At 35.9% G+C, this 12,321-nt stretch overlaps 1 protein-coding gene across 5 annotated transcripts in view; it reads right to left on the bottom strand.

Moving 5' to 3' along the window:
* The window catches only part of LOC124397854 (serine/threonine kinase 11 interacting protein), a 69,574-nt gene extending 58,164 nt beyond the window's left edge, over positions 1–11,410 (bottom strand). For 4 of the 5 annotated variants that reach the window (XR_006928011.1, XR_006928002.1, XM_046867746.1 and 1 more), the window contains exons 1-8: positions 11,240–11,394; positions 10,715–10,794; positions 10,402–10,604; positions 5,918–5,992; positions 5,442–5,537; positions 5,259–5,366; positions 5,052–5,123; positions 4,825–4,954 (exon numbers count right to left, since the gene is read on the bottom strand). Coding sequence is in view for 3 of the 5 variants with exons in the window: in XM_046867746.1 (XP_046723702.1) it covers positions 4,825–4,954; positions 5,052–5,123; positions 5,259–5,366; positions 5,442–5,537; positions 5,918–5,992; positions 10,402–10,604; positions 10,715–10,781 (751 nt within the window). In the remaining 2 variants the exon portion in view is untranslated. Of the gene's footprint in view, positions 1–4,824; positions 4,955–5,051; positions 5,124–5,258; positions 5,367–5,441; positions 5,538–5,917; positions 5,993–10,401; positions 10,605–10,714; positions 10,795–11,239 lie in introns of all 5 variants that reach the window. The other variant, XM_046867828.1, reaches the window with a different exon arrangement.
* Positions 11,411–12,321: the final 911 nt, after the last annotated feature.

The following is a 12,321-nucleotide window of genomic DNA, read 5'->3' as shown; positions in this document are numbered from 1 at the left end:
CAAATGTATTTTAAAAACTTTTATTTATGTTTTCACTGACTGACATGGAAAGATGGTCCTCAGTGCCTCTGTCATTCTCCTTCTCTCCGACACTGGCACAACTTCAGCCTGCCTTTTTACTACAGGTGTGTCATCAGGGGAAGAGTTGGACAGAGATGGAGACTGTTTTGAAAAAAGTCTGATATTTTTAGTTTCTACATGTTTTTTTCTGATGAGGAAAGGTGAGTTTTGATTTAACTGTCCGGTTATTTTGGCACTTTAACTCAAGCGCAGGCGGAGCATGCATCTCTGTTTATTATGTCAACAAATGATGTGATAGAACACGCACATAAAAAGTCATAACATGCAGATTATATGGTCATAACGTGTACATTTATATGGTCGCAGGTGGCAATCCAGGCAAAAATATTACTCGCAATTTATTGTTTTTGGTCGCATTTGCAAAATTTTAGTCGCATTTTAGTCGTATTTTGACTTCTGACACTAAATTCCAAATTTACAAAAGTTGACCATTAAAAATATACATTTATAATGTATATTTTTAATGAAGTCAAAATATACATTATAAATGTATATATAATGATTGTTGTGGCACCATTCTAATTGCTATATTACAGTTTGCAGAAAGGTTAGGAAGCATAATCAAACACACACCTTATTTTGAATTATTTTGATGCAATTCAGACCTGAGGCTGTATTTTGGAAAGTGGAGCTGATTAAAACTCCGGACTTAGATTTTCTTTTAGTAGTGACCCAATACTGGTAAAAAGTAGCTACACTTATTTCCAAAGCTTTATAATTGTAGACCAGTGTTTTTCAAAATATATGCTTGTTTAGGTGTGACAATGAATAGCGCCGTTTAGTGGACAATTTAAAGTTAAGGTAAGATCAATACCTCAATCTGCTAGTCAAGTTTCAATTCACAATATACAAGTGAATGTCATCTCCTAACCAATATGACGGGAGATGACAGGATCTGATGCCACCTGATGATATCCATGGTGCACCGGTGATGTCATGCTGTCCATGCAAATAAACTGCTCAGAGAGGGGCAAGAAAAGACAATGATGAAGTGGGATAAGATAAGCTATGCTTGCAATGTTTCAAGTGGTAAAAAAAAACAACCCTAACCCTGGCAGAAGGAGATGCCAAAGATAGAAGAAGACACAGTGAAGGTCACTTCATATGCTTAATAAACAGGAAAAAAAAGGATGCTGAGAACACTAAAGAAAGAATTGTCTGAGCCGGGAATTAAGGGGGGCATACTATAAGCATACTAATACAGATGAACCTGATGAATAAAAATTTTACAAGATCTACAGGCAGTAAATGCTGCAGTACATACAAGAGCACCAAATGTAGTAAGTCCATGTACAATCTTATCACAAATTCTACCCAATAGCACTTAGTTTTATGTGGTTATCCTATATAAGGCATTTTTCAATGTACCAGTCTACCATCTACAATAAAGCATTTAAACAGTCAAAGATCTTTAAAATTAACACCAAAAACGGCCCTCCAAAAGAACGTGGACAATCTATTGCTTCCATCACAATCCAGAATTTAGTGTAGACAAGATTCTCTAAGGCAGCAATCATTTGGCAGCAAATGGGCTTAAAGCTAGTCTGTCAGTACAAGCAAACTCAAGGGAAGTTCTTGGGACATATCAGGACAAGGAGAATCGTTAAGTGAAGCGTGCACAACAGCACCACAACACAAGAGGATCCTGCTCCTCACAATACACATTCATTATTTGGGGAGTAGATTCTATCTCACAAAGATCAGTTTACCAGATGATTATTCAGGTGAGGGAGATCCTGCTAAAGACATTTTGAATATAATGTGCACAATGACTGTTTAAACAAGCACTAACAAAGACTAGGTTTTTTTTGAGTTCATTTGTAGTATTCAAAGTATTTATTTGTATAGTATTTTTTCATTTTGTATAAGACACATCACACTTTGGTTTATTTTGTTTCCCATTTACACATCTATCATTTGAATATTAATCTTTCAACCATTGTTGAGTGGGCACATATATGTTGGTCAAGTCCTCTCCAATCTGTCTCCAAAGGCTCTCATGCAGCAAGGACAGTGTGCGAGTCCAATGTCATAGTGCTGATGACTCTATGCACCAGTATCGGAGTATGGCGGTCAAAGGCCTTTTTTTATGCACTGTTTTTTTAGCATTCTGCATACCAACCTTCTGCCAATGATCTTTTGCTCCCACAAAGTTATTCCACTGAACTTGATAACTTCTTAACTGCACTCTCTCATGCATACTACCACCTTCTGTAAAATCAGGCTTCCACAGGCAAAGGGCTTAGTAGTCATATAGGAAGTCTCTCAACTGCTGGCCTGGCTGCTGTACTTTCATTTTGAGTTCATCTTCCACTTCAGTGAGGTAATCATCTAAAAGGAAAGGTTTAAAATCATGTACCTTATGTTTTTTGCTCTCCAGCACAGGTCCTTGCTCCATGCTTGACAAAGGAGGGGAAGCCTATTCAAACAGGTTTTGCACAGAGTAAAGAAGCACCAGGCAGGGCTTGCAAGTGGGATATTGTAGCAAGAATATGGCATGGAAGGCGACTACAGGGTATGGTGCCTCCAAGAGCACTGGATTTACAGATGGAAAGGTTATTGGTGATGTATTGGAGTAATACGAGATGATGCTGGGGTATGAGTAAGGGATAAGGCAAGTGTAGGAGTGCTGGTGTTTCTTTGGCTTTCCCACTTTGGCTTTCCCACTTAGCATCTCTCCAGAGAAATCATTCTACCACAGTTTGCTCATGTTTCTCAAACGCTAGCTGAAACAATTCTTTGAACCTTTCCAAGGTAGCATCCACTGCTTCTCTTTGAACCGTTTCTCTATTAAGAGATATGGTAATGAATTGTCTGAAGTCAGCCCCTACAGCAGGGGTGGCCAACCAGTCAGAGACCGAGAGCCACATTTTTGACTGTGTTACCCCAAAGAGCCACATCATACACATGGGCACAGATGAACATCACCCATCCCTTCCTCTTACACACACACACACACACACACACACACACACACACACACACACACACACACACACACACACACACACACACACACCTCTGCTCAGCCAGATTTATTGTAAATGTCACACACCAACATAATGACAGAAATTGACTCCTACAGTTTTAAGACCACAGTCCAGTCATTTTCAACAATGAACATTGTATGCACTGTCTCACACACAAATTCTGTTTAACCAAGTCCACAAAAAAATATATAATAATTTACAATAGCGTTTTTCTTTTACTATGCATGGTATTTAGTGGGACTTTTGGCATTCTTTGCCTTGAACAACCCCCTTCAAATCTGCCCCGTATTCCGTTGTTGCCACTCGAAGCAATTCTTTCACATGTGTGTCAGTCAAAACAGATCGATGCTTTGATTTCACGTGTTTCAGGATAGAAAACTCAGACTTTGTTTGTGTTTTTTTTTTTATGTGCATGTTCACTTCGCTTGAGCTCAATACGGTATTTTCGTCAAATGCGCATGTGCGTGAGATGAATATACAGCAGGGGTGGGCAATTAATTTTTACAAGAGGGCCACATGAGAAACCTGAATTGTGTCAGAGGGCCACACCAACGATAATATTTTAGGGATGCACCGAAATGAAAATTCAATTCAAAAGGCAATGAAATCCATAATTTTTTGTGTTATGCCTTTTGCCTTGGCACCATCACTGGAAAACTTTCCTGCCTTTTCAAAAACGTCCTCTACAGACGGAGTGCGCATGCTCGGATTGACTTTACTTTTCTGCGCCGCGTTCTTCTCATATTCAGAATGGCAATCGGGATGTTTGGATTTCAGGTGATACATTAAACCCGACTTGGAGAAACTCTTTGCAGATACACCCCCTCTTGAAATTTCAGCATTACATGTTTTGCAAATCGCTATCCGCACACCACAGACATGTTGCTCTTATCCAGATAACCGTGTCCTGCTGCGCTTTTTTATTGCGTCTTTACAATTGTGTTTCTGCCGTGTTGTTTCGGTGATTGAGGTATTTCCGAAAATTCTTGGTGCATCCCTGTAATTTATGATTGGCCTCATGCCAAGGTCTGATATACCGCAAAGTTTCCCAGTAGGGGCAAGCTCATTTAAGTCTTAAAATACCGTATTGAACTCAAGCGAAGCGAACACGCACATTCAAAATCAAACCCACACAAACTTTGAAATGAACGTAAGAGCCGCATGAAACCAGCCAAAGAGCCGCATGCGGCTCGCGAGCCGAGGGTTGGCCACCCCTGCCCTACAGTATTAACTCAATTTGTTATGGCCAAGAAATCCCATTTTACAAGCTCTAACTCTGTCTGATAATTCTTTACATTGAACATTATTTTTATCATCATCATTTCTTTGATTAGAGAGACAAAGAACGCTTCAGAACAAAATACCTTCTGCATCTGGGTTGATCCTGGCTACAAAAACAGCCTTGCTGTAAAATCTACCAACAGATTTACTGTACCATGGCAGCCATAGGAGTTCCTCTTATGTTTACCGCTATGTAACACTTAATGAGACCCCGGTTACACTACAATATACACTTTGGAAATCTCTGTGTTCAGACAAAAACACAAAACAATCATTCTTATACACTAAACATGTCTAATATATTAAATGATGACAACATAGCCACACGCCAACCACCCGCAACCACCGTTCTATTATTATTATAATTATATATATATATATATATATATATATATATATATATATATATATATATATATATATATATATATATATATATAACATAACTTGGGAACCTCTCCAGTACTCTCACCATTAATGTTTTCCACTTCATTGTGTCTGAGCACCAAAGTGACCAGTCTTGCTTGAGTGTTCAGGCCAAGCTCTGGTGCCCTCTGTAGGTTGTTGTAGGAAAGATTGAGATGTTTGAGCTCGCAGAGTGGCTGAAGACAGAAATATCACATTATACCACACGTGTACAATACAAATTATATAATGTAGAAATTTGCATAAAAAACTAAAGGAGAAATTTTAGTTTGCCTTCAAAAATTCAGCACATTCCTTGATCTTGTTATGGCTTAAATCCAGTGACTTCAGAACATTCAACAATCTCTGGAAAAAAAAAACAACGCTAAAATTAGCAGGCACTACTGAATCCTTGTGGAACAATCAATACTAAATCCAACAATTTCATGAGTTGATTTGATATCTACATCAGCAGAGAAGCAGAGAATTGTTGTGCATTACCAGGGATTCATCAAGACAGGAAATAGAATTGTAGCTGAAATTCAGAGTGTGAAGCTCTAACCAAGGCAGGGCTGTACTGAGATCTCCTCCACAGAGTAACAGCAGCTCCTTTAACACACAAAGTACACTTTAGAACTCTGGATTATGACAGTAAAAATAAGCATGTTAATAACAAACTGATACCTCCAAACTGTTGAGGCTTTTAGAGCAGGTGAAGACTTCCAACTGAGCGTAGATACCACATAGCCCTTGTAAACAATGAGGAGGAATTCTTTTCAGCTGGACCCACACAACCCAAGTAGTCCAGTATGTGGTACATACAAAAAAAATATATATATATATAAACAAACTAAACCCATATATATACACATTTAGATTAATATAAATTACAAATATATGAAATTTTTGCTGTTATTTTAAAAAAGACATTTATGTTGTAATGTTTCTTCAGCTTTTATTGGTCATCAGAGCAGATTATTGATATGGTCTGCATATTTAAACTGAAACTAGCTTGGTGTTCTGTCTGTGAATTGAACCTGGGCCATGGCAGGGAACCATAAAAAACATTGCATGCAACATCCACAACTTTTCTTTGACACGGTTAAAAAACTGCAAAATGCAGTGTTTAAATTACAAATGTTATTATAATGTTAGCTTACCTCCAAGTGCTTGAGGGACTTAAAGGGGTAAATTTTCACAATGGACTGGAGTCTTAGCCCAGGTGGATGAACAAGCTGTTTTAGCACACAGTAATAAATATTGTCAACTCTATGCAAAGCTTCTATTAAAATTTTTAATACAATAGTATTTATATTCTTAAAGCTAGTATGAATTATGAAGTTCAGATGACTTAAGGTTCCACACCGTTCTGTTTATGCTTACTGCTTTATTCATTATATGTACTTCTTCTAGGTCAAATTATTGATAAACATGGTATTAACTTTTATAAATTGCAGTTGTATATTTCAGCAAAGTCAGATATACCAGGTTAAGTTTTAAATAGTGAGCAGGTTTATATTCCTCATCCCTGCAATGCTTTAATTACCTTCATCACTGAAGATTTCAACTCGCCCGATAACTCTACACAACGGCTCAAAAAATCATGTCAGTATCAGTACTTCTTGAGAAGGCAAGAAATTTAGCAATGGTATACCAAATCCTCAGAAGCTTCTTTATGTGTGTAATTGAGAGCATCCTCACTAGCTCCAACACAGTCAGGTGTTAGTGTGGCACTGCTATAAAAACATGATCATTGTTAACATATCTGATTTTTTGCACTATTTAAACCAGGTTAACGAAAGTTTGTGCATGCGTGGGAAAAAGAAAGGTGAGCGTGCAAGTTTTTGGGGGTGACTAAGATGCAATGGCAGGCGGTTAAATGCAGCAAAGCCTTCTCTGCTGGCCTAAACACTATCAGAAGCACTGACCTACATTTACAACATAAATTCTAATATTTGTTCCATGAAAGTGTATTAATTTATTCCCAACAGTTTATTCTCTTCATTTTGTAGTGTATCTCTTGGCTGCACTGCTTCCAGTAGGTCTATGTGGACGTTAGATTTTTTTTTTTGGTCCAATCAGATTTCAGCCTCTATGTGCGGCCATGTCAATCTAATCTGCCCAGGGCTTTCGAAGTCTGTAATGCTGGCCTTTTCTTCCCAACAGTTTCTTTCCTCAAGCCATCAGGCTCCTCAATACACAGAACTGAACTGAAACTCACGCACACACACGCACGTGACTGATCTGTACAACCCGGACTCAACACAATAAATAAATAAATTTAAATAACATCATTTAATAATGTATCATTTATAATTTATGTATTAAAATGTAATTAAATGGTGTAACATACCAATTCCTTTACATATGACAAGCTTTTGAATATTTAATCTTTTTAAGAATATGAATAGGATATTAAACAGTGGATGCTTATTAACTTCCTTCAACTTAATTGTGACAACACACAAATACCTTTTTTAAAATAATTTTTGGCGTGCTCTTTCGCTAAGCTAAATAACCAATCAGAGTACTCTTACTCACCTAATCCACAGGCAGAATTGACGAGAAAGAAAAAAAAAACAGAGCCAACGATGCAGAACAAAACAAAAGCTGACCGATGCTAAAAAAAAAAAACAACATTCCCAGATGGTTGACCGTCAACTTGTGTGTCCCAGGCTTTAAGTTCTTATCATTCGTATTTAATCTAGCCTAATAAATTTCATTAGTTACACGATGTATTTAAAGAGTGAATGAGGTAAAAAATTTTGGTACTGTATTGTCAGTGAGCTTTCAACCAGGCTCAGGTACCAAAATTTGCTAGAAAATGCAAAAACTGTTTTTAATAAATGTTTAATTTAAGCAATTTTCTGTATCATGTCTTATTAATTAACCGTTGGATTTTATGAGATGAATGGGGAAAAAATACAATTGGCCAACCATATCAGGCAAAAAAAATTTTAAATATCAGCATCGGTCAGAGAAAATCACATATCACTTGACCCCTAACTATGACCACATGCAAATAGAAGTAAGCCTTGAGATTATATAGTATCACTAGATGGTGTTCTCCAATCTTTCATTTGACATGATGACAATATTACTACTATTGTAATGTTATTTCTATAATATTATTAATAATAAGTAGGGATGCACCGAATATTCGGCCACCGAAAATTTTCGGCCGAAAATGGCCAAAAGTGCATTTTCGGTTTTCGGCCCGAAAGACTTTGATCACTGAAAAAACACGGCCGAAACAGTTTGTTGTGATGACGCAAACAGAAACCGTGCTTGTCTGCGGTGTGGACGTATTTTAGTATATATGAGAAAGATCCACGGATAGCCATTTGCAAAACATGTAATGCCGAAATTTCAAGATGGGGTGCGTCTGCAAAGACTTTCTCCACGTCGGGTTTAATTTATCACCTGAAATCCAAACATCCCGATCGCTATGCTGAATATGAGAAAAACTCTTTCATCACAGAGATATCTAAATAGCCAAGCAGAAAGTAATGCCTTAGTGTCCACGTGTTCTAGAAAGTGCATAAACAAGTAACAGTTTGTCGAGAATGAAAGGAGAGTCAGAAGATATGACCACATAACCCATATCTTATCCATGCTGCACTGGTTAAAAGTCCAGTTTTACAATGATTATAAAATACTACTATGGGGGTATAAAACACTGCATGTTCTCTGGATTTTGTAATCCCCCACCCCATTCCCACCAGAATATCCAGTGTCACACAGATAAGTATTGATCATTCATTAAGACAAAGTTTACATAGCCATGACATAAACCCTCCTAGATCCTAGATCCCTATCAGAAATAGAATGCCTACCACACATTTAAGCAGAAGAGCCTCCTATTTCTGAACTTTTCACTGACTGAGCACATTAGATTACAGTTAACATTAGTGACAGCTGGTTGTGATATTAGGTGGAGTCATAAATCTATTAGAAACTATTTAAAAAAACAAAAAAACAAACAAAAAAGATACAAATGTTTAATTAATGAAATAGAAAAAAATTACTGCTTCAACCAAGTCTATAGTGTTCTAATGGGTTATACTTCATAATTAAATGTTGCCCTGCTTAATGTCCTTTTTCTTTTATAGCCCAAAAGTGCTGTTTTCAACAGAGAGGTAATTTTGGTGGCATTCTACAAACCTAGTTAACTGATTTTATTTGAAAATACAATGTCAAATAAATGCTAAAAAATACTTTCCTTAAATATCCAAGGGTTCTAACACCCACACCCTTTGTCTATTATGCGTGTCAACAAGAGTGTCTGGTGTTTTCACTATAAGAAAAATGAAAACTATTCTTTTGCATAATTTAAATAATAACTTATATATGCATAATATAAAAACACACTTTTAGTATTATATAGAACAACCCCAATTACTAAAAAAGTTGGGTCGCTGTACAAAATTTTAATAAATTTTATTCACAACAGAACATAGAAAATGTTTTTTTTAAATAGAAAAATAGAGTAATTTGATGGCTGCAACATCTTTAAAAAATTGGGATGGGCCAACAAAAGGAAATTAAATACTACTATAAAAGAAACAATTGGAGGAACATTTTGCAACTAATTAGGTAAACTGGCAACAGGTTTGTCACACAATTGGGTATGAAAAAAAAATTGCCTGACAGGGGCAGATGTTTCAGAATCCTGTTTCAGACACAAATAAAACAACATTCCTCTCCCAAAACAGCAATGAGTCTCTTCAATTCCGAAATTTATATATAGTGGTACCTCAGAATACGAATTCATTTCCCCCGGAACACGTTTCGCACTCACTGATACGAATTTCCCCATTAGGAATAATGTAAAATGGGATAATTCGTCTTGAACGACCCTAAAAATTTATATAAAAATACAACCAATATGCACTAATATTATTTGGTATTTAGCATTTAATGAAGGTGCCTTACATCTAAAAGAGGAAAACATTATCTTTACTGGGTACGTAACCTTTGAAAAAAGAGTGAATGCTGGCATGATGGAGATGATGTTAGGAGAAGAAGGAGGAAGAATTATTGTTTGGAAGGAGACGAATCGCCTTCCACTATGATATCGGGCAGACTGTCACCCGATATCACTGTTATCACTTATTTTTCTCTTTTTTGATTTTCGATACGAACATTTTTCATGAATTTCAAAAGGTATTCTAAATTATATGTATTCGGGGGCATTTGTATTCAGAGGTACCACTGTAGATTGTTCCCATATGTATAGGGGATGCTACACAGTGGTTAACTTGGCTCTATCAAACCTTTTTTGCAACATGTTGCTGCCATCAAATAAAAAATTGTTTTAATTAATACATTTATTCAGTTTGAACATTCAATGTTTTATATGTTCTATTGTAAATAAAATAGGGGTTAATGAAATTTGAAATTTTAAAATTAATTTGTTTTTTATTGATATTTTACACAAGGGGTTGTATGATTATTTTAAAAGAATAATCATTAAACAACAATCACGTAACCCAATTATTAAATGTGGTGAGATTTACTTTAAAAGTTGCCCTATAATTTATAAAGGCTCCAAATGGTGCAATATATTGTTTACACCCCACACCTAAAGAGCTGCATTGCAGCTACTTTATAAAATGTTCCCTCAAGCTTGCTAATCCCATACCTTAAGCGAGACCGTCTTCTGTAGCATGTCGAACAGAAACTGCACCTGAAGCAGTGACGTGGTATCGGCTGGGTGTGATGGCAAAGCCAAGAAGCTGTACTGTCGTGGGTGTGAAATCAAGTACTGTTCAAAGAGATGTGTCAGGTGCTGTATGCAAGCCACCTGCAGAGTCAAAGTGCTTGAGCCATCTAACACAGAGTCTCCTAAAAATGCAAGAGAACAACAACAACAAAAAAAAAAAAAACACACAGTTAAATGTTCAAATTACAAAATACAGATTAAATTCAGTAGATGGTAACAAAGAGGATAGTACCATTATTCCGCAAGAGCGTGGAAAGGTTGTGCACAAGAATGGACTGGCCGCCCTGGGTATCAGACATCCTCAGGGAATTACTACCATTAAAACGAAATGCAGAAAAAGTACAAATCTCAATAGCTAATCTCAACATGGTTCATATAACAGATTACAAGACAGGTGCATTTAATCTAGGCTAGTGACCAGTAATAGAAAACATTATTTTAAAATGTGATTCCTCTAAACAACTCTCCATTTTTGGATATCGATTGATTGTAATATGAAACTGCAACACACCCGACTCTGCTGTAACATGGTGCTTAAAACGTCTGTTAAAATGCATTGTTTTTTGCAATTTGTTTGGGTTTTTTTTTTTTTTTGCTAGACAAAACGCATTCTTGTCCTGTATACGTTTTCGTATTACATTAAAATCCTACGCTATGATTACATCAAATAAATATCTAAATAAACACAAAACGTCTAGACAACGCGCTAAGCAATAACACATTTAACAAATAAAACTTCGTTCATATATATTCTTACTTTAAATGACAACGCTTGTTACCTTCTGTGTCAACCAAAACAATACTGAGACATTACAGTGTGCGAAGTACTGATCTATTTACAATACTTTCCGCTCTTTCCTTGTTTTTCACACGTTTGACCGTTCTGCTTCCTGTCATGTGAGCAATATGCGAACGTATGGTGGCCTGGACTTCTCAAACGAGTGGTATATGTAGAAACGCGAAATGATTGCTGCGTTGCTGGTCCGTTGCTGCGAGACGTCAACGCGTCCGCCATCTTGGTCCGGTCAAGAGTTCCCTGTAAGCAAATGCAACTAGACGGAAAAGCTGCTTTTTACCTGGTTAAAAATAAAATATTTATTTATTAAACGATATCAGTAGTTTATGATCTAAAAATCCAGCTACTTAAAATATTAGATATTAGAGTTAGACTAGTTAGAAAATTATTTTATAATGAATTGCGAAATCTTACACTTGTCATTTATTTTGTTGTTTTTTGTTCTTGGTTAAGAATTTTGGAGACACATCTAATGTAATAGAATAAAAGAATTATGCTTTAGGTCAGAACATACCTCGTTCACTGTCAAATACTGGGAAACATCTAAATGTTTTTCCATAATTGGGAAAATTTAACAATCTTTAAATAGCAAATAAAAACACACTGGCAGGGTTCTTTCTGTATTTTATAGCACTTTAATTATGCAATTATTTACAGATATAAACTCCAAAACATACAATAACAAAGATAGCTCTTTATGGGAATTCATGTATTGTGATATGGTACAACAGTGCATCACATATATTTGTAATATAGTATAAAGTAATATGTAATAGAAAATGATTTATATACAGTAGTATAACTATATGAATAAATACAAATAACAATAAAATAAATACAGCAAAATTAAAAAATAATTAATAGAATAATTAATTATAATAGTATTGTGTGTGTGTGTGTGTGTGTGTGTGTGTGTGTGTGTGTGTGTAGCATATAGCATGTATGTATAATACTGTAATTATATTATGTAAAATACTATTGCAGAATAAAGACAATAACAAAATACAGCTGTGCCCCTTCCTGATTTCTTTTTTTTTTTTTTG

This window comes from Silurus meridionalis, chromosome 1 (genome assembly GCF_014805685.1).
Source record: "Silurus meridionalis isolate SWU-2019-XX chromosome 1, ASM1480568v1, whole genome shotgun sequence".
Classification (NCBI taxonomy): Eukaryota; Metazoa; Chordata; class Actinopteri; order Siluriformes; family Siluridae; genus Silurus; species Silurus meridionalis.
This window is presented reverse-complemented; position numbering and strand designations above follow the sequence as displayed.